Source organism: Galleria mellonella, unplaced genomic scaffold, assembly GCF_026898425.1.
Source record: "Galleria mellonella isolate WM207_F2 unplaced genomic scaffold, CSIRO_AGI_GalMel_v1 utg1053, whole genome shotgun sequence".
Taxonomy (NCBI): Eukaryota; Metazoa; Arthropoda; class Insecta; order Lepidoptera; family Pyralidae; genus Galleria; species Galleria mellonella.
The window spans coordinates 1507245-1534323 of NW_026441968.1; the positions used below are offsets into that span (position 1 = coordinate 1507245).

Here is a 27079-nt window from a genome sequence, read left to right on the forward strand (position 1 = left end):
TGGCGCGCGGAGCGACGTTCCCGGGGCGAGTGCCCCACCGAGAGGGAAATGAGTTTACGGAAGTCCTGCGCTCGGCGGATCCTTCTGGAGAAGTGGGATGAGAGGCTGACCGACCCAGGGGCCGGCCTGAGGACCGTCGAGGCTGTCCGCCCAGTGCTGAAACACTGGTTGAGCGGGCGGCGCAAAGGTCCACTGACCTTTCGGCTGACACAGATACTGACCGGTCACGGTTGTTTCGGTCAGTACCTGTGTCAGATTGCGAGAAGACAGCCGACAACTGAGTGCCATGAGTGTGGTTGCGACCGGGACACGGCACAACATGTTCTAGAAGAATGCCCAGCGTTCAGTGCAGAGCGCCGCGTCCTGGTTGCGGAAGTGGGGGTGACCTCTCGCTGCCGAATATAGTTCGGAGGATGGTCAGTAGCGAGAGGTCGTGGAATGTAATACTCACCTTCTGTGAAGCGGTAATGTCGCAGAAGGAGGCGGCCGAGCGGGAGCGGGAGAGTGCCCCCACCGCTCCCGCCATGCGCCACCGCCGAGCCAGACGAAGGAGAAGGGGCGCGCCCAACTCTGCTTCCTCCCCCCCCCCCCCCATTAGGGTCAGGGTGTTGCCTTGAGGGAGGCACACCCTTCATATGACCCTAGGAGGTGCGCGCACGTATCCGTGCCCTCCTGTGATGGTAGGATGGGAGGGACATTCCCCACCCTAACTAAGAGAGGAGGCCTGCCCTACACCACATACAGGGCGGGCCGTCGCGTTGGATACTCGGTAGTCAACAAAGTACAAACGGGAACCCGGGATCCAACATAAGCGCCTCGAGGTACGTAGTGTGGTTTTTAGTGGGTACGAATCCCACACACCCCAGCTGCCCTCCCTTCGGCAGATGGGACGGTCTTTCCGAAGATTTTCCACACGAAAAAAAAAAAAAGGTATGTGTAAACATAAATTTATTTAATGTACAAAATTTGATACCTTAACTGGTAACATTTTAGTGATTTACCTTACTAAACTGACACATTTAATTGTTTATTATTCATTACAATACCGTTACATAGTGGTTTTGTTAATTTTGCGCAAAATGGTGGAAAAAGTAGCTATAGTTACGGGGTCGAATAAAGGCTTGGGTTTCGCAATAGTCAAGGGTGTGTCAAAAATATACCGGCGTAGTCTACCTAACAGCAAGAAACGAAACTCGCGGCTTGGAAGCTGTAAAAGAATTGAACGAAATCGGCCTTAAACCGGAATTTCACGTATTGGACGTAAGTAACGAAGAAAGTATTAAGAAATTTGGAGATTATATTAAAGAAAAGCATGGAGGATTCGATGTTTTGGTGAATAACGCAGCGATCTTAGAATGGGACGAAGTGTACCCGAGTTACGAAGCAGCTAAAAGGAACATAGATTGTAATTACAAGAGTTTACTAACAATCGAAAAGTATTTATTCCCTTTGTTAAGAGATAACGCTAGAGTAGTAAACATTTCCAGCGCATGCGGCCATCTATCAAATTTGAGAAACAAATATTGGATTGACGTTTTGCTGAACAAAGATCTCACCACAGATGACATAAATAATTTTGTTGACAGTTACTTGGAGAGTGTGCGGAACGGAACGTTCAATAAAAATGATTTTGCCGACGACGGTAAACACGCTGAACATAGAGTGTCTAAGATTGCTGTAACGGCATTAACAATGGTACAACAGAAAAAATATTACAAACGTAATATTTCTATTAACGCTGTGCATCCGGGCCATATTAAAACTGACATGGCACACGGAGGAGGAGAAACCACTCCCGATGAATCAGCTGAAGTGGTTTTGTACGTGATTTTAGAAGCATCGCCTAATTTGAGAGGCACTTTTGTATGGCACGATAAGAAATTGGTTGATTGGTATGATGTCGAGGGTGATTACTACTGCAAAGGCCTCTGGTAAAATTTGCAATGAGTGCACTTCATACAAGCTTTAATTTCAGCCCATTTAAAAATGGATGTACGTATTATGTATGGATGTATAAGCATGTATGCATACACATGAATATGAATACATGTGTGTGTGTATGCTCGTGGAAATATTTACTAAATATAATTTTTTGTAACTACTTTTTGTTTTATAATTTATATCCCAATATCTGTTTAGAGCACACTATTTTTGTATATGCGCAATATAATATTTATTTGACAAATTTGGATCAATTTTTGTGATTTATTTTAATTTCATAGTCGCGGCTTAAAGCGACGCGATTACAAGTAAATAGTACCTACTTATATCTACATATCCGATTTTTATCGTCGATACTTTGACGTGAGCAATAAAAATCATTAAAATACCAATCGTGAATTAAAAATATATGTAAACAGCGCAACAGTCAAAAACTATTATCATGATTATTAATTACAAAATACATTTACTACTTACCAATCTAACTACCTAGTACTACCAAAAACTACGAATTTATTTTGATGTAATTCAACATTTGTAGTTATTTTAATAGACTACATTCAATTACAATTTTTTCCCCTTTTTTATACTAATCATGGCAAACAAGCTGACGATTCACCTGATGAAAAATGGTAACTGTCGCCTATCGCCTATAGACATGAGCAGTAGCATGGATATAACAGAGTAAACTGTTACGTTCATAATATCCTCCCTGCATTTCCATTCCTAAAGACTAAGGTGTTATTCCTCCGTACCCTGTAAATTTACTGCCTTATCCCACCCTTCAAACCGAAACACAGCCATGCAAACAAAACTGCTTCACTATAGGTATTATCCTAGTCTATATTAATACAACTAAAACAGTAATAAAACGTAAAAAATATTTTGATAACTATTTCATTTTGTTTTTAAATAATTTCGCCATGCTTGAACTCTGAACTCTATGTGAAACGGAACGCACTTTTGCTTTTGACAGCCGACAGTCGATCGAATTTGACAAATAACTGACAGTTATTATATATTCCGTTTGTGGTGGGTGTTTTAGTTCGATGCACATAACAAAATCCATCCTTAAAAATCGAAATATAATTTTATATAAGATTTCATTATTATTATAACACAAAAGAAGACAATTAAGAGGCTTGTCAATATTTAAAAAATCAATTGTTCCATTTAGGAACCTGCCACTCTGTTAGGTAAGCGTTTTATTTTATTAAAATTAAATTTAAATGTAAGTAATAAGTACAGCATTCGAACTAAAGAATACGAGAAAAGGAATACGCCGATCATAGTGTATTGTTTATCGTGTAATAGTAAATAGCCTGTTACGATTTTTTTTAATGACATCTGTAATAATTTTATTCTCAGTCCTAATGTTTTAAAAATAGAACGACACCTTGACCTACACAAATTTGATGCAGTGCGCAGTCCTAGTCCGTTTAAAAAAAAAAGTTAATTACTGAAATTTTTATATTTGTTAATTAAGAACTTTCAAACAAATATGTATTTTTTTTTTTATTTACTGTGAAGATATAAATTATATAGTCTGATGCTGTGTTTATAAATAATATCTGCAAAATGTGACAAGGACCTTGTACTGTGTGCTGTGACCACAGTGGTATAAAAAAAAAAACCTAAGAGTGTTAAAAAGAAAATCATTTCTTTGGACCTTACAAGACTTTAACTACAAAAAAAAAATCACATTTCATTCATCAGTCTCACTTTGTTTTATAAACATTTTCTTTGATACATTTATGAAAATATTTCACTTAAAATTTGTTTTTCATAGCAAGAAGGCAAAGGACCTTCAAGAGTAAAAATTTGGAATAGTAGATATTAATTATTATAATTAGACAATAAATATTAATATCATTACAATTTAAAATATAGAATTACTTAAATTAAATTAACAAATTCTGTATTATAGTATTTATAAATAGATTCTACATTTAAATATATATATAATATATAATAATTGAAATAAAAAAAATATTTGGATTTTGGCATTCAATGTCCATAACATGTACCACTCATACATCATTTTAACAATTTAAAAATATTATAATAACAATAATATTATATATATATACATCAAAGATATAATTAAATATACAGCTTACATGATGAAAAAAAATTGAGAGGTTTTTCAAGTAGGAATGAAAGTAAAATATATTTAAAAAAAAATAATTGTGCAAACCCAAAAATTCACAAATATTTACCTACTACATCCATCATATATGTGTTACTGAAGTAGAACTTCCTAATCTATAAAAACCTGAGTTATTTATAGCAAGGTTTAGATATGTCAAACTATGTGTACATAGATAATGATTGAAATTTAAAATTAACTAAAATCAATCATTGTGTAAATATAACTTTAAGTTGATAAGATAACATACCAACATGAATATTTAGTTCTTTTAATAGATGTTTTAAAATAAGAATTATTCATTACTTGAATATTCTATTTTTAAAATTTAATCAATTTATAAAAGTTTCTTTTTTATGTAACATAGATTGGCAACCAAGTTGGCAGATTGTCACCTACCAAATGGAATATAGGACTCTGTTTTTTTTTATAATAGGTATTTAAAAATAATAATCATTTAATATTTGAATATTCTATTTTCAAATTTATTTCATTAAAGTTGTTTTTTTATGTAACTTTAAACAGCAAATAGATAGGTTGATAGTGACATGATCGGAGTTGATGTAAAGTGGTTATGACAGGCTGAATATAAACAGCATTATGAATATCACAGAATAGTATGAAATGTATGAACTCTATCAAAAATACCACATACAATAAAGCATGATTATTGTAGCAATGTATTTGTTTTATAATCAGAATCTTACATGAATAAAATATATATTGTAATGTTAGCCTCTGACCTATATGAGCTATATATGTATCAATTATTAAATTAAATTAAATAAATAAATAAATTATTATTCTCCCAAAGAGGGTTGACGTCAGGCAGGCGACCGGTCGTAAAACTATAAGCTAAATCCTTTAGTAATATGGATAAAATCATATTACGCCGACCCCAAATAATAACTGGGATAAGGGTAGGAAGATCATGATGATATTATTATTATTCTCTTTTAACAGTTTGTTATATAAAGGGAATATTCATCAATGATTTCAAAAAAACTTTTTTTATTATATTTTTAAATAAAATTGTGCATTTTTAACTATCCCTCTGTAAAATGTTAGTAGGAATAACTTCAACTTTTATGCTACATACAATTACCATCTAGATTTTTGTATGACATTTAAATTTATTGAGCCAAGCGGGAAATATTGCACCTGGATGATTCCAAAAGTTGCAATAATTCCGATACATGATTTATTTTCTCAATGTCACTGTTTATACATTGTAACATACTGTGTATAATTTTACACAATACTGATGAAGTATGTTGTTTTACATATTTTTTTTATAATTTTGCAAAATTTTTTGTGTAATTTTACATAATACTGATGAAGTATATTATTTTACACTACTGATTATGGTTTTACAAAATCTTGTGTATCATATTGCACAATACTGATGAAGTATTTTATTTTACACATTTCTGTTTGTAGTTTTAGAAAATAGTGTTTGCAATTTTACACTATAATGATGAAGTCTTGTATTTTACACATTTCTGTTTGTAGTTTTACAAAATATCTGATGAAGATATTATAATCAAAGTAAAAAAAAAAAACAAAATCGTGTATATTTATAAGTTTACACAATACTGATGAACTGTGAACGAATTTATGGTGACAAGGTGTTTCTATACAACTGTGTAGTTACTTTGTGAATTCTAAGTCAAAAGTTGAGAATCACATCAGTTGAACAATGATTTTAGTGAAGACAGTCCGAGTTATGGCGTCGTTCGCGGCGCAAGCAGCACTCCGGTCCAGATGGAGCTCCTTAATAGAGTCGACCAGCGTCGACGTACCTGGTGAAGTCACTGATGGCGTCAGATCGGTCGTTGGATGGCTGAAACAGGCATGATATCTGTTATTGGCACGAAAAATGGGGCACATCGCACGTTTATATTCGAAACACCGAAATTGATGACATCACAAAAACTTTTGGATGTTTAAAAAATATATTTACTTTTAATGAATTTATTTTAATGTAATTTTAAGGGGTTGTCTATATTTTTTACTATATAAATTTGTGATGTTATCAATAAATTATGTCATATTTTAATTATTCATTATTATCTTAAATAATTTAATTCTCAGTTTTTGAGTTTACATCTGTATTCATACCCTTGGTATTCCTTGGTTTTTAAATAAAATCACAAATTGCTTGATGATCAGTTAATGTTCTTGGGACATGCACATTGTTTTTTTTTTTTTTGTAGATTGAGTTATTTAATTCTATATTGTGTGAAATTCATATTGTCATTTAAATAGGGAAAAAGTCATGAATATCAAATGTCATATATTTATTGCATATTAGTTTTTACCTGCTACTTCATCCGTGAATTTTAAAAGTACTACTACCGTGAAGCAGTTGTGTTTGCATGGCTGTGTTTCGGTTTGAAGGGTGGGATATGGCGTGAATTTACAGGGTACAGAGGAATAACACCTGATTCCTCAGGAATGGCAACGCTTGGGGAGTATCATGGGCAAAACAGTATGTGTTACGTCAATAGTACTGCTCATGTCTATAGGCGACAATTACCGCTTTCCATCAGGTGGGCCGTCAGCTTGTTTGTTATTCTAAGTCGTATAAAAAAAAACTTTTAGATGGTGTATGAAGTTAAGACATACCTACACCATTTTGAGTTAAATCTTCAGAAACAACTGTGAAAGTCACATTCAATTTATGCAATAGTTTTTACATAATACCGGAACAAACAAACAGATAGGCAAAAATTGTAAAAAATATTATTTTGGTTTCTATTTGTATTATTTCATTTTTTTCTTAAATATCTCCAATGTTCAAACGTTGTTTAGTTACACTTTTATTATATTGGTAAGAAGACACATGTTCAAAAAGAGAATTAATACAAATATTTACGAATTTAATCTTATGTTTAAAAACAATTTAAAAAAAAAAACAGCTTCACAAAAATGAAGACGAAATAATAGCAATACCCAACTAATTCTTCCTTTTTTGTTTGGTACAGAACTAGCACCTAAATTAGACATTTTAAAAAATGCATTCCCTTCGCATACTTTCTTTATAGTACTTAGTTCAATATTAAAAAAAAAAAAAAAGAATTACGTAAATCAAATTTATTGACTAAATTTTATTTATAAATCGCTTTAAAACTATTTCCTGGCCAGCGAATTAGTTCGAACGAGTTATTTATCAAACCTTATTACACCTATAAAGTGTAAATGGCAAAATTAACACAATATTTTATCGTTATCTACCAGTCGAGCGTAGACATTTTTTTTTTTTTGTTTCGTTGTGGAACAGGCTAAGATGGGAACCATGCTGCCTAGTCTTCAATGAGCGTAGACAGGAATAGCAGAAAATATAATTGACAGTGCAACGTAATAAACAATAACAAATTAAAACAATAATTCAAAAATACGATTCCATTATCTATGGAATTCCATAAAAAGTACATCATTTATGCTTTAATGTCAATTTGCTTTGTGTAAAAATATGTGTATATATAATGTTTCCTATATGTAATATAATTTTCTGTCTGAATTCTATTTATAAAAAGTTTTAATACTCGTAGGCCCTGGGAATGAGTTATATATAGTTGGTAACACGTCCTCGCTTTCGGTCGAACCGGAAATTAAGACCACGTGTACATCTAATGAAGTAAGTAATCTTGTCAATTTGTACGGTTCGGGGAATCGACTGAAAATTGTACAAGTGATAGAAAAAGTGTTGCCATTGCTTTAAAAAGGATAAATACGAAATAATTTCATAATTGTCATTTTCCGATTCTATTGAATTGTATTTTTTCAATTCAAGAATTTCATTGAAGATTTTTTTGGAATAAACGTTCCGTTCCAATGGTAGGACGTCCTTCAAAGTTTTTAATTGTATAACAATTCCCTGTAAATAAATCATTGTGTATTTCATTGGATGCTATTGTGGATGGTTTATTAGTAAATATTGTACTCGTGACATCACACGCTTTTGCATAATATTTGTTTATAATATATCGAATGCAGCGTTGACGATAATCGACATAGAAAACTGTTCTAGCCTGTGATAATAACACTATCAGTATATACAAGGCGAATGGTTTTTTTTTTTCAGAAAAATAAAATGCTAATATTGTAAGGGAAATAGAAGCAAAAATAATTTTATTAATAATTTATGGATACAAACACATTTGTGATTTTTATTGACAAAGAACTCTTTAATTTATTGTTCATAAACCAATAGTAAAGTTGATTTATTTCTTTCTGGTTCTAATGTCATTTCTGTGTATTCTTTTAAAAAAAAAAAATGATTTTTCTAATTATTTGAAGCATAATATTGATTTTTTAAATATTACCAGAAAAACTATATATAATTACAAACAGTTGTCACCGCTGTTTTCGAAACGCTACCTTAATAATTTAATGTGTTGACAGTTTCCGATCTAGCTGTTTTGACGCTTTGACTAGAAATTAATATATCGCGCTCCCCTTACAACTGATGACTATGTTTTGCAGTAAACACATTTCGCTCTAGACATGTGCCTAACGTCCCCTAGATCGGGTTCTGTGTATTGATTTTTTTAATATACGTACTAGAATATTATTTCTGCATGTTTACACATTATAATAAGACCAAGTACCTTTACAAACGATCCTATTTTTATAAAAAAAAAAAAAAACTAATGGAAACCTTATGTAGAGCTCTGTGAAAGACATAATAAAAACATAACAGCAAATAGTCATTGGCAGTCTACTGACAAAGAATGACTTTAAACAAATTCCGTAACGGCACGACAAAAATGTTAAGATAAATAATTTTCCCGCCAATCACCACAGACTAAAGCAGATTTTTTTTTTAAATAACGAGCTGTTTTTTAAATAACGATCGAATGTGATCGTTTATTTACATTATAAACTAGTGGCGATCATATCAGGATAAATTGACAGTAAGTTTCCCTAGAAATAATATTGAATTATTAAATAACATTTTTCTTCCCGATCAACCGAAGGAGACATAATATTCTGTCATTGTTACGCAACCGGATGAGAGTTGCGAACAAATTACATTGACCTTCTCTCGCCCCAGCTATGTTTCACGCATATATATTATAGGCGTGATGTTACAGAAGGTAACCAATTATGGGCCCCACCCTACACGCTTGTGATGGTGGAGTTATTCGTTTGAAAAATATCCGAACATGTGAAATTAAACTTTATTGTTATATACACTTACAACTCTTTTTAGATCGACAAGAATTTTATAATACGACAAAATTGTTACCTCGTTTAATTTAATACTTAAAAAGAAATCATAGTATCTTTTTCACTGTAAAAGGAGGTGTAACCTCCTTTTACTTACTTAATTCATATATTTTTTGTAACTATGATAAGTCGTCGCCAATTCTGAACCGATTTTCACATTTCTTTTGCAGTCAATAAGATTGATTTTCATATAAGGCCCGTGTTTATCGTGCGACAATTAAAGCTACAGTTTTTTTTTTTTTTTTTGCGGACTAAAAAATCTTCACGAAACAAAATTGGCGTTCTAAATTCAAATATTTTCAAACTAATGTGTTTACGAAAGATCTCGTCGATTATACTTCACTGTGTTTACAATGATGTCCTCTTATTTACCTAAAAAAAATAAAATTTATCAAGATATTTTTTTTAATAATTAAGTGCCACACAATTACATCAATCGCTCGAATCTCTAAATACCATGTGCTATGAAAAACCATCAGTTAACACAACTCAGTACACCCAGAGTCGGATCAATTCGAAAAAGTTCATATCATAAATTGGCCTGATTGGGAATCGAATTTGGGACCTTATTTATACATTTAAATATAAGGGGTAAATATTTTACTGAACTAAGTGTTACTTAACGGAAGTCCACATCACTGGTTATTTGATTAGAATTATTTTGTTTAATTCCGCTACCATTAGTATGTGTGCGACTGCCAACACTCAAAGATCGACCACAGTTTAGGCACCAAATGGTTATGGTTACTAAGCTCCGAGCAGCGATATTATATTTTAAAAATGCCTCGTTTGGCGGTAAATCACGTGTCGCAAAATTTGTGTAAACAAAATGGCAGTCGGATAATATAGAAGGTTGTGGAACTTCTAGTAGTAATAGTGGTGGTCGATATTCGAGTGTTGGCAGTTAGCATTCGCACACATACTAATGGTAGCGGAATTAAACAAAATAATACCATTGAAATAGCCGGTCACATTAGGGGCTAATCTCACCTTGAGGGGGGGGGAGGGCTTGTTAGTTATAATGGAGATTAGCAATCCCATTGCTAGCAATATACCTTACCAGGTCGACCTCCACGTGGTTCCCCCTGGAAACCATCGTGATTGGTTTATTGTTGAATTCGTGATGATGGGTCAAGTGATCTGTTTCATCATTTATCATCCTTCACTGGTGCCTTGCCAGTGTATACCGATAGCGCAGGTGGGGTTACCATTCCATTATCATCCATTAAAAAAAATTACAGTGAGCCGTTGATGAAGGGAAGAGGTCTAAAAAAGAGAGGACCTGCTAATCTTATGTTTTTGTTTGCAGGCATCACTGGAGGTGCGACAAGTGGGGCGGCGCGCCGTCAGCCAGCTCTCCGGCCGTGGCATGGGCGACGAGGTGGTCATCATACATTACAATGACGTCTACAATATTGAGCAAACCACCAGTTAGTATTAATTAAACTTCCCCTTTGCCGTGTGGTCCCGGCGTAGAATGGGCCACCCCTACCTTTCACCAGAGGGAGACTTTGTACAAAAGTCGATTGCTTGGGCGAATTAGACAGAGGTACTGTCCCATTCGTGTTTCAACCGTGAAGCAGTTGTGTTTGCATGGTTGTGTTTCGGTTTGAAGGGCAGTGAATTTACACGGTACAGAGGAATAACACCTGAGTCCTCAGGAATGGCAACGCATGCGGGGGGTATCATGGGCAAAACAATATACTCTGTTATGTCCATGGTACTGCTCATGTCTATAGGCAACGATTACCACTTTCCATCAGGTGGGCCGTCAGCTTGTTTGACATTCTAAGTTGTATAAAAAAAAATTAATACAATTATATAAAAGTCAATTTTAGATATGTTTATAAATAGATTTGTTTATTCCAGATACGGAACCCGTCGGTGGAGCGCTGAGGTTCTCGACTGCCGTGAAGGCATTACAACACCTGAACCCCTTAATTCTATTCAGCGGAGACGCTTTCTCACCGAGCATGTGTAAGTACCTTTTTTTTTATACAACTTAAAATGGCAAACAAGCTGACTGCCCACCTGATGGAAAGTGGTAATCGTTGCCTATAGACATGAGCAGTACCATGGACATAACAGAGTATACTGTTTTGCCCATGATACCCCCCGCATGCGTTGCCATTCCTGAGGACTCAGGTGTTATTCCTCTGTATCCTGTAAATTCACGCCGTATGAAAAAGTTGATACGCTTTTCTCGAAGTATTTGTACGGAGACATTCTATCTATATAATTTAAGGTTTTATTATTAATACGCCATATTTTTTTTAATGGGTGACAATGAAATAGTGTCCCCGCCTGCGCTATCAATATACACTGGCGGGGCACCAGTGAGGGATGATTGGCGAGGATTAAAAGACCTTCACGAATACAACCGCGGAAACCGCATCCAATTTGGTGCAGTAATTTTTGAATGATACATAAATGTAAAAGTCAGTTTTCTTAATTGTTGCCTCATGGCATTTTAACGGTTTAACTAATCTTTGTTAAACTTGATAAGTACATTTACTATATGAGATGGAAAAGGGCATAGAGTATTTTCGTTCCCGGTTACGCAGACGACGTCGCGTGGTAATATCTAGCTATATAGTGTTATTTTATTTGCAGTGAGCACGTTCACGAAAGGCGAACAAATGGTACCAGTATTAAATGAAATAGGCACGCACTGCGCCGTATTTGGGAATCATGATTTTGGTAAGTTACCTCTATTGTCTATCTGCCTATCCCGTTATGAACCGAGCAATTTTTGATGATGTTTGAATTTATGGATATTTTATTATCACTTTCACACAAACACTTCTGAACGGATATGAATGAAATTTGGTACATGCATTGGTTTACATCTTAACTTATATGTTATTTATTGAATGAATGAATGAGTAAACTTTATTTGCATTATACAATATAGGAAATAAACAAGACAATTTACAAACACAACGATACAATTGTATAAGTACAGTAAGGCGTTTATTATAACGATTCACGCTAACAAAACCGCGGGATATAACTAGTGCACTTTGACGGCTTAACAAACAGTCTTCATGACTGTTTGTGACATAGTATAAAAGTATTGTTTAGGATGGACATAGGCTACTTTTTATTAATTAATATATATGTATATAAAATATATAAATTTAAAAATTAACAAAAAATATAGCTAGCGTCTAGGCATTAAATTAAATTAAATAATTCATATCTTATCTTACTGATGTGTATGGCAAAACATACACACTCACAAGTATATTTACACGAGGGTAAATACATCAGAAATGCCAGTAGCGGTCAGTATATTTATTTATTTATTTAGGTTCACCAACAATTGTTTTCACAAAATAATGTAAATATATATACAACTATGAAGCTTAGAACTAAACGTAAAAATTTTTGATGGGCAAACACAGCATATACTACCTTCCTAATGCTCCTCAAATATTGCGTCTAAACTGCGCCCACCATGTACCCTCTTGTATAGGCATTCCGTCACCCGTATCCAATAGCGAGGACGGGATGCCTTAAATACTGTACCGCAAACCATAAAAAAAAAGGATATATTGATACATTTATACCAATAAATACGGAGAAATATATATAGCTTACAACTATTATTAAATGCTTAACAACTAGCAACTAAAGCCACCATATCCATAAGCAGATCCAGCGGCACGACTCATTGTATATATTTATTTATTTATTTATAGGATTACCAACATAAGATACATCGAAACATTTCAATACAATACACTGGTGAATTAGATCTAACTGTTCTTACATTTATAAGCGACCACAGCGTGCCTTGTGTTTGATAAACATTAAAATAGAATTAAATTATTAAATGTCATTATATGAGTAAAGATATTAACAATATGAATAATAACATAATATAAATAATGGAAATTGTAATTAAATTATTTTAAATTATAAATAAATATAATGCAATGGCGAGGTACATCAACATTTTAATTTAGCCATGAACACGGAGTGACAATAGTTGTGAATATCAAGTTCAGGCTTGGTTTTTACAATGTCGTTATACAGACGCGTTATGCGGACGATAGGTGATTCGCGGCCCAAATTTGTTCTGCAAGCTGCATTTTTAAATAGATTGCAAGGATGCCGCGGCACTCTAGTAGGTACATTATATATTTATAGATATTTCATACAAAAGCAATTGGACTATCAAAAGTAAGAACAAACGTTGTACCGCGGAGTTTTTTTTTTATACAACTTAGAATGGCAAACAAGCTGACGGACCACCTGATGGAAAGTGGTAACCGTCGCCTATAGACATGAGCAGTACCATGGACACAACAAAGTATACTGTTTCGCCCATGATACCCCCCATGCGTTGCCATTCCTGAGGACTCAGGCGTTATTCCTTTATACCCTGTAAATTCACGCTATATCCCACCTTTCAAACCGAAACACAGCCATGCAAACACAACTGCTTCACGGTAGAAACACTAATGGAACAGAGGTACCCGAGCAAACGACTTTACAAAGTCTCCCTCTGGAGTTTGTAATTTATAATCAAACCAATGATAAGATTAGCATTGTTTAGTTTACCTTCATACACATGATCTACAATAATTTTTTCATTAGAGATTTGAAAGTTTTTATGAGCGTATGATTCTTGTTTATTTGTACCTTTTTAATTAATATTTTGTTACAGATTTCGGTTTAGAAGTATTATCAGGCCTAGTCTCTCAGTGCAACTTCCCGTGGCTCATGTCCAATGTGATAGACAACGAAACTGGCCGACCACTCGGCGACGGGAAGATCACACATGCGTTGCTATGTAATGGCCACAAAATAGGATTAATAGGCCTCGTAGAACAGGTAAGAGCAGGCGCAGTCTCCAATAGCAATCGTTGAATTATGTCAGACATGGTGGACAGGGGGGAGAAGGGATTGTTAATAATGGGGAGTAATAACTCCATTGCTAGCAATACACCCTATCGGGGGAAAGGGGTTGTTATATACTCTATCAGGGTATATATATAAAAATATACCCTGTCAGCTCGTCCTCCACGTGGTTCCCCCTCGAAACCATCATGACTAATTCTAGTTCAGGAGAGATCAGGATGGGCTAACTGACCTGCTTTCATCCTCATCAGTCATCTGTCACTGGTGCCCCGCCATTGTATACCGATAGCGCAGACGGGGTTACCATTATCACCCATTAAAAATACACCCTATCAGGTTAACCTCCCCGCGGTTCTAGTAACTATTCAACTGAATTGGTTACCGTTGTTACATTTTTTTTATATAACTTAGAATGGCAAACAAGCTGACGGCCCACCTGATGGAAAGTGGTAACCATCGCCTATAGACATGAGCAGTACCATGGACATAACAGTTTCGCCCATGATACCCCGCATGCGTTGCCATTCCTGAGGACTCAGGTGTTATTCCTCTGTACCCTGTAAATTCACTGCCATATCCCACCCTTCAAATCGAAACACAGCCATGCAAACACAACAGCTATTTGTTATGTGCGTTCATGCCGAAATGTGGCAACATGTGCATTCTATTATGTAAATATTCGAAAACTTTATTCAAATTTCCGAAGCATTATCGAAAAAGTGATTTACTATTTTCCTTAATCGTATCACAGAATAAATTGCATGTTAATCTATCAGTTATAAACTAGTATTTTAATTTTAATAATTTGTAAGGGTTTTTTTTACAATTTCATTTCAAAATTATTTAATATGGTTTTTAGTTTTTTTTTTTTAATTAAATAATTAATAAATCTTTCACTCTTTGTTACAATATGGTTTGAAGTCCCTAACTCCCGTGGTAGGTATGAAAAAACCTGTGTTTCAGGAGTTACTTCCCTCTTTCATAAATTGTTGTATTACATTTTTAGTGAAATAAATAATATGAAACAAAGTATAAAAACATAAATTACAAGGGAGCCCGTAGTTTTACAGAAACAATAATTTATGGGTTCAGTGAATTGTGTATGATGGAAATGTGTGTTGTGTGTGGGTGTGTGCGTGTGTATGTATGACATATGAATAGGAAATGTATAAGTGTATGTATGTGTGAGATGAGATAGACGAGATATTGATAAATACTATTTAGAAATATGTAAAGTTATTTTTTATTTATTTATTTATTTATTTAAGTCTTTATTGCACCATAAATAAAAATATACAATGACAAGTGAATAATTCAAGTGAAATACAGCAACATAAATACATATTGAAATATACACGTAAAGGTACAAAAGGCGGTCTTATCGCTAGGGTAATCTCTTACAGACAACCTTTGGTTAAAGGAGAACAGATAGAAGTGGGCAGGTGACGTGGTATTTTTTATTATGTTTAAATTTTTACAAGTTATGAAATCTAATCAGTTTTGCGGTATCCTCAGATCCTCTTAAAATACCATTGTTTTATGGCGTTTTACTATTATTTTCAACCGACTTTGAAAAGAAGATGGTATTTAATTCGGTTGTGTATATATTTTTTATATTTATTACCTCATAACTCCGTCAGTTGTAAACCGATTTGGAATTTATTTTTTTTTTTTATCTAAAAAGATATATTTATAAATTGGTGTCATAAAAATTTTACACAAAATCAATTTGGTAATTTAGTTGTTTAATAAAAATAACTGTTTTTGCCTTAATTGATGTCGGTCTTTTTGTATGTTCTACATCTACTAAATCTTAAATTATACATTAAAAATAAAACCATTGTTCTTTATGACACAGTGTAATCAAGTCCTGTATTCGACAATGGACAATGAGTGATCGATTTATAGCATATCTAGCTGACTTAACTAACGTTATTTTGACTCATTTTTACTTGTAAAATAGATAGATAGATAGATACTTTTATTGTTTCCTCCAAAAGATTACAACAGTAAACTTATTATAAATATAAATAATTACAAGAAATAATAAACCATTATCCTATCTCAAGTTGGAAGAAACAATACACGTTACAAAATTGGTAAAGTGGTTTCGAAAATTAGCATGACGAACGTCTTGAGCCACGGGATTTTTGTATATAAACTTTTTATGTTTACAGGAATGGCTAGAGACCTTAGCAACAATAAATCCAGAGGAGGTCACATTTATTGACTTCTTACAAGCGGGCACGAAGTTGGCTTCACAATTAAAACAGGAGGTAAACTAAATTATAACAAGACGTGCTTACATATTTGGCCCCGAAGGACCAGTAAAAGTTTCTAGATCCTGTACTTACCCACAAATTATTATTATTTTATCGTGGGCGACACAGTATATTTTGTTATGTCAGTGTCACTGTTCATGTCTATGGGCGACGGTTTGCATCACCATCAGGTGGGCTGTCAGCTTGTTCACCATTCAATGTTGCTTAAAAAATATATAAATAACTAACTACAAGCAATTTTACATGTCTGGGACATCTTGATCGACCCGGAATAAATAGTAGCCTAGTGGTCCCGGCATAGAATAGGCCACCCCTTCTTTTCCTGTGGGTATCGTAAGAAGCGACTAAGAGAACTTAATAGTAGAGGGATGGGCAGCAGCGTCCTTCTTAAAACATCTCTAAAAGCCTAACTGCGGTTGCCAACACGCCTGTCAAGCGTGGCAACTACTGGCAAAACTCCCTTATGGAGAAGGCTGTTAAGCTTTGTCAAATTGACGGCTGATGATGTATTTTTGGATAGTAATGTAAAAAATAATGTTCTGTGAATTATTGTATTGTATTGTAAAATCTTTATTGTTCCTAACTCAGATTAAATACTGGTAAATGATTTAATATACAATGGCGGACTTATCCCATAAAGGGATTATTTTATGGAAAATGGAATGACAAGGTGATGACCCAACTATTGGAAAATGGTAATTGGTAACTAGAGTCATAAATAACACTATCTTTGTCACAGAGTACACCGTGATACCCATGACACTTTATGCAACACCATTGTCTGCGATCTAAGATGTTATGGCTCCATACCTTTAACTTTTCACCGCCTCTATATATAGGCCACCGCTTACTTTCCCGTGGGTGTCGTAAGGGACGATTAAGGGAATTTCGAATGGTCGAGGGATGGGCAGCAGCGTCCCTCTTAAGATATTACCAAAGCCTAACTGCGGTTGCCAACCTGTCTGCCAAAAGTGGCAACTACTGGCAAAAGCCCTCTTATAGGGGAGGCTTTGTTGTGCAATGAACAGTTAACAACTGTTGCAACTACCTTCAACTTTTGAATAATTCAAAAACAAGTATTTTATACTTGAAAATATTTAAAAAATATAAAAGTGTGGTTATTTCCCAATTAAAAAATATAAAAGTGTGGTTTGAATTGTAAATTAAAGAAAAAAGCAAACACGACTTTAAGATTGTAAATAATAGCTAAATAATGTGGTATTAAAATATAACTGTTTAATTATAAACACATGTTTATGTATTTTAGTGATTGTTATGATGGGTGAAAATGGTATAGTAACCCCGCCTGCGCTAACGGGATACGCTGGCGGAGCACCAGTGAAGGGTGATAGATGAGAATGAAAACAGGCCAGTTAGCCCATCATGATGAATTCATCAGGAATTAACCATGATAGTTTAGGGAACCGCGAAGAGGTCGACCTAGTTGGGTATATTGCTAGTAATGGGATTCTCAGTCTCCATTACTAACAATCTCTTTCCCCCCTGTATTTTAGTGATTTGAAAAATAAAACAATAAAACATGTAAGTATTTTTTAATTGTAAAACAATTAAAAAAATGACAAACATTTTAGGGTTGTGAATACGTAATAGCACTGACCCACATGAGGACCCCAAACGACATAAAGCTAGCTGAAGGCTGCACAGAGATCGACCTTATACTGGGTGGACACGATCACGTGTATGAAGTGTTAGAGGTAAGCTGTACTATATTATATAGCTTATTTGTATTATCCTTTTTAACTTAACTTAGAATGGCAAACAAGCTAACGGTCCACTCGATGGAAAGTGGTAACAACGTCTCTCTAGACATCGAGCTGTACCATGGACATAACAGGTAACTACTGTTTCTCTCCATGATATCTACACTGTCCCCCCATGTGTTGCCATTTGAGGGACATGATGATGTGATATATAAAAAAAATCCTTTTTTTTTTCGTATGTATCTATTTTGTACTGGCCTTTAAATTAATTATATATCTATTTATTTATCTATGGGTTAACAAACAAGCTCACTTTCATGTTTATAATATTCTTTAACACACATGGGACAGAGGGAAACCTTGTACAAAATCGACTTTTGTATCAAAGTCTCACTGTGCAGTTGTGTTTGCATGGCTGTGTTTCGGTTTGAAGGGTGGGATATGGCGTGAATTTACAGGGTACAGATATTCCTCTGTACAGATATACCTGATTCCTCAGGAATGGCAACGCATGGGGGGTATCACGGGCGAAACAGTATACTCGGTTATGTCCATGGTACTGCTCATGTCTACAGATAGCGGTTACTGCTTTCCATCAGGTGGGCCATCAGTTTGTTTGCCATTCTAAGTTGTATAAAAAAAAATTCAAACAGCAAATTTTATATGATATATATTTTCAGGTAAACAATAAATACATAGTAAAAAGCGGTACAGACTTCCGTCAGTTCTCCAAAATAAGTATAAGCTTCGCCGCCGAGTCTATTCGTGTGGATATCGCCGACGTGCCCGTCTCCAGCTCGTATGCTGAAGACCAGGTGTTGAAGGCGAAGGTCGAGAAGTACTCCGGTGTGTATGTCTTTAGTGTAATATTCATAATAGGGGGAAAGGAATTGTTAACCATTGTTACTCCATTGTCAAACTCCATTGAGTTTGACAGCCCCATTGCTAGCAATGTTCCCTATTGGGTCGGCCTCCACATGGTACCCCTTGGAAACCATCGTGAACAATTCTCGTTGAATTCGTCACGATGGGCTAACTGACCCGCTTCATCCTCACCTATCATCCTTCACTGCCCCGCCGGTGTATACCGATAGCGCGGGTGGGGTTACCATTACATTATCAGCCATTAAAAAAAAATTAAGTAGTTAATAAGAATTAAAGTATAATTCGCTAGAATTTTAGGCTTTAATAAACTGAAAATCTTATATATATAATATTAATAACTAAAATATTCTTCTAATATGTAATGGCTTCATGACATTTAGACTTTTTTTATACCACTAAGGTGGTAAACCAGAGGAAGATATTGTACAAAAGTCGATTGCTTGGGTACCTCTGTTCCATTCGTGTTTCTACCGTGAAGCAGTTGTATTTACATGGCTATGTTTCGGTTTGAACGGTGGGATATGGCGCATATGATATATTATAAAATTAGGCTTTTTTATACCACTAAGATAGTAAACCAGGCAAGTTCGTTTTTCCAAGAGACAACAGCATGGGGTTCTTCAAAAAAAGGTATAAAGAGGTTTCTTCAGGATCGGCAACGCGCGCGTAATGCCCCTGGTATTGTAGGCGTTCATAGGCTACGGTAACCGCTTACCATCAAGGGGACCGTAAGCTTATTTGCCACTTCAGTGGTATAAAAAAATATATCTGGAGGCGGAAATACAAAACATCCAAACTTGAAAAATAATATTAATTTGAAACGATTGTTGACTAATAAATAATGTCGTCGGCTGCGCACGCGCAGTGACAAACAGCTGGTCGCGCAGTACTGCTCGCGATACGGACGTGAACTGCGCGCATGAATAAGGCTCCCATTGAGTTCGAAACTAGTCGGCCATCCCGGCTTCATCGGCTTTTTTTTAATATCTATGTTGTAATTTGTGTGCTGTAAGTAAGTAATGCAAATAAATTATCTATCTATCTATTCCCGAATATAAAACGTGAGTAAAGCATACATAAATAATAACAATGATGATGTTTGTAAACAGCAATGATAGAAGGCAAGATGGACGAAGTGCTTGGCAAGTTCTGCGTGCCGCTCGAGGGCCGGTTCTCGTGTATCCGCCGCCAGGAGTGCAACCTTGGCAACTGGGTGTGCGACGTGCTGCTAGCGGCGACAGGTGCCGACCTAGTGCTCCTCAACTCTGGCACCTTCAGGTCTGATCAGGTAAGGTATTTTTTTACAGTCAAGGTTGAACACAATTTTCACAATTTGGTATTGGTTGCAGTTTTTATCAATATTAAATATTTGATAGTCCTTCTATCCATCCTTGTATAGGGGCGAAACATGTGTCGCAACATGTGCGTGGACTAAATAACGGTCGGCGATTGATGACTAATATGGAAGATTATAAAGTATAAAAAAATGAACTGAACATGAAGTAATAATCTTGTTTCCAGGTTCACCCGTCTGGGGACTTCACTCTACGGGACCTGTCGACCATAATACCCATGAGGGACCCGCTAGTGGTGGTGGAAGCGAGTGGTTCTGTCATCCTGCAAATGCTGGAGAATGCTGTCAGCAAGTACCCGAGTCTCGAGGGCCGGTTTCCACAAGTGTGTTTATGCCTTATTGAAACATATATACCTATAGTGTGTAACAGCAGTGTAGTGTTGGACCTCCCCCCCCCTCACTCCACTGTAGTCTCAAGGAAAACCTCGGTAGGAAGGTCATTCCACAGCCTGAGGGTTTTTTTTTATACGACTTAGAATGGCAAACAAGCTGACGGCCCACCTGATGGAAAGTAGTAACCGTCGCCTATAGACATGAGCAGTACCATGGACATAACAGAGTATACTGTTTCGCCCATGATACCCCCCATGCGTTGCCATTTCTGAGAATTTAGGTGTTATTCCTCTGTATCCTGTAAATTCACGCCATAACGCCCTTCAAACCGAAACACAGCCATGCAAACACAACTGCTTCACGGTAGAAACACGAATGGAACAGAGGTACCCAAGCAATCGACTTTTGTACAAAGTCTCTCTCTGGTAAACGTGGAAGTAAATTAATAAATAGTAACCAATAACTAAACGAAAATTCAGGTGGCTGGAATATCGTTCGCCTTCGATCCCACCAAGGCGGCTGGCGAGCGAGTCGCCGAACAAGTGGTCAAGATAGGGGACGAGTACCTGCAGCGGGATCAGCGATATCGGCTCGCGATCAAACAGTACCTGTACAACGGGAACGACGGCTTCACCATGCTGCCCAAGTGTAAAGTGCTGGTGAGTTGGCCATCTAGTAAAATATCGCCTCCTCAAAGAACAATTCTTTAAGCAGGAAATTTAAACAAAAATAAATCATGCTATATATACATGCTTCGACGCGCAAAACAAGCTAGTCACTACTCGAGCAAAAAACTGTTATGGCGAGCGAACGAGCGTCTGCCTCATACGGCGTTAGTAAATGCTCTACCTACCGACTTGCGAAGCAATATCACTGTTAAAAGCATAAAGTTTAAACTGAAAGCTTATTTACTGTGCAACCTTGCTAAAACAGTAGAATATTAATGTAAATATTGACATTTGAGAACGAAATGTACAATGTATGTATCACACACAAGCCCAAGAGGTTTAAGTGGTACTAAAAAATCCATAGCTTTTTTTTAATGTATTCTTATGCTAATGAAATAAAAAAGAAAAAAAACAAAGCAGGGTTTTTTAATGGGTGAAAATGGAATGGTAACTCCGCCTGCGCTATCGGTATACGCTGGCGGGGTACCAGTGATAGATGATAGGTGAAGATAAAGCCAGGTTAGTTGGCCCATCGTGACAAATTCAACATTATTTAACCACGATGGTTTCCAGAGTAACCACGTGGTAGTTGACCTGATAGGATATATTGCTAGTCATCATATCAGCTTTTATCTCTTCACTTCTCAACACAAGCCTCCCCAAGCATGCCAACTACAGACAAAACCCCTCAGGTGTTGCCAGTAGTTACCACAATTGGCAGGCGGATTGGCAACCGTAGTTAGGCTATAGAAATGTTTTAAGAGAGAGGTTGCTGTGCATCCCTCGCCGTCTTTCAGTCGACTATTACGACACCCATGGGAAAGGAAGGGGTGGCCTATTCTATACGCCGATGCCACACGGCGAATATTGCTAGCAATGAGGTACAATTACATCAGAGGGAGACTTTGTACAAAAGTCGATTGCTTGGGTACCTCTGTCCCATTCGTATTTCTACCGTGAAGCAGTTGTGTTTGCATAGCTGTGTTTCGGTTTGAAGGGTGGGATATGGCGTGAATTTACTGGGTACAGAGGAATAACATCTGAGTCCTTAGGAATGGCAACGCATGGGGGGTATCATGGGCGAAACAGTATACTCTATTATGTCCATGGTACTGCTCATGTCTATAGGGGACGGTTACCACTTTCCATCAGGTGGGCCGTCAGCTTGTTTGCCATTCTAAGTTGTATAAAAAAAATACAGTACAGTATATTTATACAAATTCAACAATAATTAACCCCTTAATAGGAGGAAGTGTATGTCCAGGAGTGGACAGATGATGGCCTAAAATGATGATGTCGTTTATTTGTATATTTGTTCAGATATCAGAGGACATGTGCCCTGAAATCGGCATGGCCATACAGAACCATTTCGCCGCGATCAACGTGAGGAGCGGCAAGTCGCGGCCCTCGAAGCACAGGCAGTCACTCGTCACGCTCAGCAGGAGGTAAACGTCATCAGAAAAACCATCCTTCTCATCAAACTCTTTGTCAAATTCATCATCATCAAAATTGTAACTGCATCATTATCAAATATCGCGATGATGATTTTACTTACAGTACCATCAAACTAATTATTGAAATATATTAATAAATTTATTAATAAGTAATTAAGAAAACAAAAATTAATTATAAAATAATTATTAAATTTAAATCAATAAAAGCATTAAATACGCCAATAAATAACATATTTGTACTAATGAATAAATAAATAAATAAATTAATTAATTAATTAATCAATATTTAATACTTTAATAATTAAGTAATACGTAATTAATAAAACAAAAAATAATTCACAAATTAATCAATAATTAATAAATAATTTGTTTGTACTATAAGTACATGAATAATTAATTACTTAAACTTAATTACATAAAAGCAAGATAAAGAGGCAACAATTGGTGGTCTTATCGCTAAATAGCGATCTCTTGCAGGCAACCTTAGGATGGAGAAGAATTATATAAAATTATGTCTGGTTAAAGCGTAACAGAAAAATAATACGATTAAAAAAAGTTTGCATTGGTTTGGCTTTTGGAGAGAATGGATGAAAGAAAAATTACGAAAAGGGTTTATTGAGCATGAATAAATGGAGATGTCGGTAGGGGCCGCCCTAGACGGGCGTATGTCGACCAAATAGGCGACGTGCTGAAGAAGGGCCTAATTAAAAGTACCTGTAACCGGCGAGCGTGTATGAATGTAGGGGTAGCAAAAGAGGTCTGTTTGAATTGAAACATTTGGCGTTCTTTTGTTTCTGCATACCCCAACAGGAGGTAGGCGTGATGGATATGCATGTTAATTCATTATCCTATTTATCACCAGGCACAGTCTAGTGAAGATGCTGGACGGCAGCGAGCTGGATGGTCCACCTCCGCTGAGGAGGGCTTCGTCAGCTGCTGTGGAACCAACACATCACGTCACCCATCATAGGTACACTCACTTTACACCATTCATACGGAAGTGTTCATTTTAAAAAGAAATATTATTTTCTCAAACATGCTTGGAAATGTGAGCATTATTTTAACAATGTTCTTCGAGATAAATCAAAATTGTCGTACTAACTAGATACATGTGGGCAGCGGCCGGCAAAAGTTGTATGAAAATCCATATCTGTCGTGTTTTGCGGCCAGATAAATTACTATGTAAACTCATATCTGTCCTGTAATTTAAAAATGGAATGACCTTTTACTTCGAAACATGGCGACCAAGGAGGTAACTAATAAAAGGTTTTATTTAAATTTCGAACTGGCTTGCAAATAGAAAGCTGTTTATTGAAAAAAAAAAAACAAAGAAACATTATGGCGCGTGAAAAATTACAACTGCTTCACGGTTGAAACCCTTCGGTTCCTATCACATACCATGAGTGGGTGCTGCACATCTTTAACTTTTCCAATTTTGAATATATGCAGTCCATTGTCATTATATAAGAACTGCTGAACATAAGCCTTCCCCTTGGAGGGTTTTTCTAGTAGTTACCACGCTTGGCAGGTAGATTGGTAACCGCAGTCAGGCTTAAGAGATGTTGGAGGGGGTGGCCTATTCTATGCCGTGACCACACGGCCATGCAGTCCATGTTACTGGCTAGTAATGTAGGTGAAGAATTTTCAAAATTTTTTTTATACCACAGGTGGCAAAAAAGCATACGGCCCACCTGATGGTAAGCGGTTACCGTAGCCTATGAACGCCTGCAATACCAGGGATATTTCGCGCGCGTTGCCGACCCTGAAGAAACCTCTTTACCCCCCTTTTGAAGAACCCCATGCTGTAGTCTCTTGGGAAATCCTCGGCAAAATTTTCAAAATCGATTAAGTATTGAGTTTATTCATTGCAAATAAAAAAAAATATAATATTTATTTAAATAGTTTTTTTTTTTTTTCAATTGGAATCTCCTTTGTAGTAAACATTGTTTTCAGGTTAACCCGTCGAGCGTCGCTGGACGACTTAGAGCAGCAATCATGCGAACTCGCGCCCAAAGTCGAGAACAGAATCGTCGTCATAGACAAACCTGAGGTATTATTAATGTTTTTTATACAACTTAGAATGACAAAAACAAGCTGACGGTCCACCTGATGGAAATTGGTAACCGTCGCCTACAGACATGAGCAGTACCATGGACATAACAGAGTATACTGTTTCGCCCGTGATACCCCCCATGCGTTGCCATTCCTAAGGACTCAGGTGTTATTCCTCTGTACTCTGTAAATTCACCGCCATATCCCACCCTTCAAACCGAAACACAGTAACTTCAAGGTAGAAACACGAATGGCACAGAGGTGCTCAAGCAAACGACTTTTGTACAAAGTCTCCCTCTGGTCAAAGTACGATAGTTTCCAGAAAGAACCACGTGAAGGTCGACCTGATAGAGTGTATTACTAACAATGTCCAACAGATCTGTTTCCATACTTACCTGTCATCCCTCACTGGTGCCCCATCAGCGTATACCGTTAGCGCAGGCGGGGTTACCATTCCATTACCATCCGTTAAGCCACTGAAATGTTTTTGTATCGCAGACGCTTCAAGCAATGTTAGCCGAAAGAGCGCGCTGGGAGTCCGACACAGTGATACGGGAAGTGGACGAGAATTCACCTTAAGAGTTACTCCATCCTCTGCTGGGTTGCTTCACCGCATACTATCATTTGCGTCATATGAATGAGTGAGTAATTGGTAAGGGGCTATTAGGTCAGGTCCACACTGTAGTACCGCCCTCGACCCGCCCCTGATATGGTCAGTGAAAGCGAATAGAGGGCCAGTATTACAGTGTGGATGCAGCCTTATACTGTCAAGTTTAGTTTTTTTTTTATCTATGGGAAATGACGTCTGTGTATTTTTAATATTTATGGCCAGTAACGTGTCGTATGTTTGTGTAATAAATAAATAAAACTATATGCACCACAGCGCTGTCTAATTCGGACTTAAGCAATAGTGATGGGTAATATACAGCAATATCTATTAGTATTTAGTTACAATAACTATATACTGGTCTAGTAACGAATATGTTACAAGTCTGTTATCCAAAAAATAATATTAAATAAAAGAGTTATAAAATATTCAAAAATAGATAAATGATTAGATTCAAAAATTTACCAGACTTTGTACAAAAGTCGATTGCTTGGATACCTCTGTCCCATTCGTGTTTCAACCGTGAAGCAGTTGTGTTTGCATGGCTGTGTTTCGGTTTGAAAGGTGGGATATGGCGTGAATTTACAGGGTTCAGAAGAATAACATCTGAGTCCTCAGGAATGGCAACGCGTGGGGGGTATTATGGGCGAAACAGTATACTCTGTTATGTCCATGGTACTGCTCATGTCTATAGGCGACACTTTCCGTCAGCTTGTTTGCCATTCTAAGTTGTATATATATATATATATATATATATATATATATATATATATATATATATATATATATATATATATATATATATATATATATATATAATCGACGACGCTCTTCATACTGCCGATTGGTGGGGACCTTAGGGAATCCCCCTTTACCCTGGTTTCAACTCAGGGGGCAGCTACCCCCGGGTCTCTGGATATAAATTCATTCATCATTTTCTTGGTGAGGCGTGGTCATTTTATCCGTGGGTGGAAATGGGTAGAGGTACTCCTCTCTGGTGTATATATATGGTATAATGATTTTTAAGACAAATAAACCTTATATAGTGGTTTCGTCTAAGTCTAATCCATAGTACGTGTATATGTTTACTCAGTTTAAGACCAGATGGCGCTGTGCTACATATCCAATGGTATTTATTTTTCGTTTATTAATGATTGTAAAATATACATACAATTTTATACACTCACCTTATAAGCCCCATAGATGAAAATTGTGTATTGTATGATTTTTCAAAATTTCCCAGCAGTGGGACGTTAAAATATACCAATGGGGTAGATTATGAAACGTTTCCTAAATTTGTCTCTAAAATGGCTAGTCTATAAGCGACAGTCACCACTTTCCATCAGGTATTTGCCATTCTAAGTTGTATAAAAAAATATTGTTAAACGAATCACCTAGAACTTGAAAGTACTTCTGTTTCTATATACATTTGAATCATTGTATATATATATATATATATATATATATATATATATGTATATATATATTTTGTATATTTTTAATACAACTCAAAGTGGTAAACAGATCTG

At 36.0% G+C, this 27079-nt stretch overlaps 1 protein-coding gene and 1 pseudogene across 3 annotated transcripts; both read left to right on the forward strand.

The window, feature by feature from the left end:
- Positions 1-988: 988 nt before the first annotated feature.
- LOC113517877 (carbonyl reductase [NADPH] 3-like) lies at positions 989-2101 on the forward strand (annotated as a pseudogene).
- An 863-nt stretch (positions 2102-2964) lies between these two features.
- On the forward strand, positions 2965-26171 carry LOC113519230 (snake venom 5'-nucleotidase). 3 transcript variants are annotated; one of them, XM_052903515.1, is made up of 15 exons: positions 2965-3137; positions 10635-10755; positions 11195-11302; positions 11939-12025; positions 14001-14167; positions 16372-16470; positions 18069-18191; positions 18878-19043; positions 20192-20370; positions 20604-20759; positions 21249-21428; positions 22758-22882; positions 23754-23861; positions 24845-24941; positions 25442-26170. In XM_052903515.1, the coding sequence occupies exons 2-15, from the start codon at positions 10695-10697 to the stop codon at positions 25520-25522; spliced, it is 1737 nt and encodes a 578-aa protein (XP_052759475.1). In that variant the 5' UTR covers positions 2965-3137; positions 10635-10694; the 3' UTR covers positions 25523-26170. The 3 variants fall into 3 exon arrangements, with proteins under 3 accessions (XP_052759475.1, XP_052759470.1, XP_052759476.1); XM_052903510.1 differs by lacking the exon at positions 2965-3137 and adding an exon at positions 5790-5942 and having other exon boundaries at positions 25442-26171; XM_052903516.1 differs by lacking the exon at positions 2965-3137 and adding an exon at positions 7711-7730.
- The last annotated feature ends 908 nt before the right edge of the window (positions 26172-27079 follow it).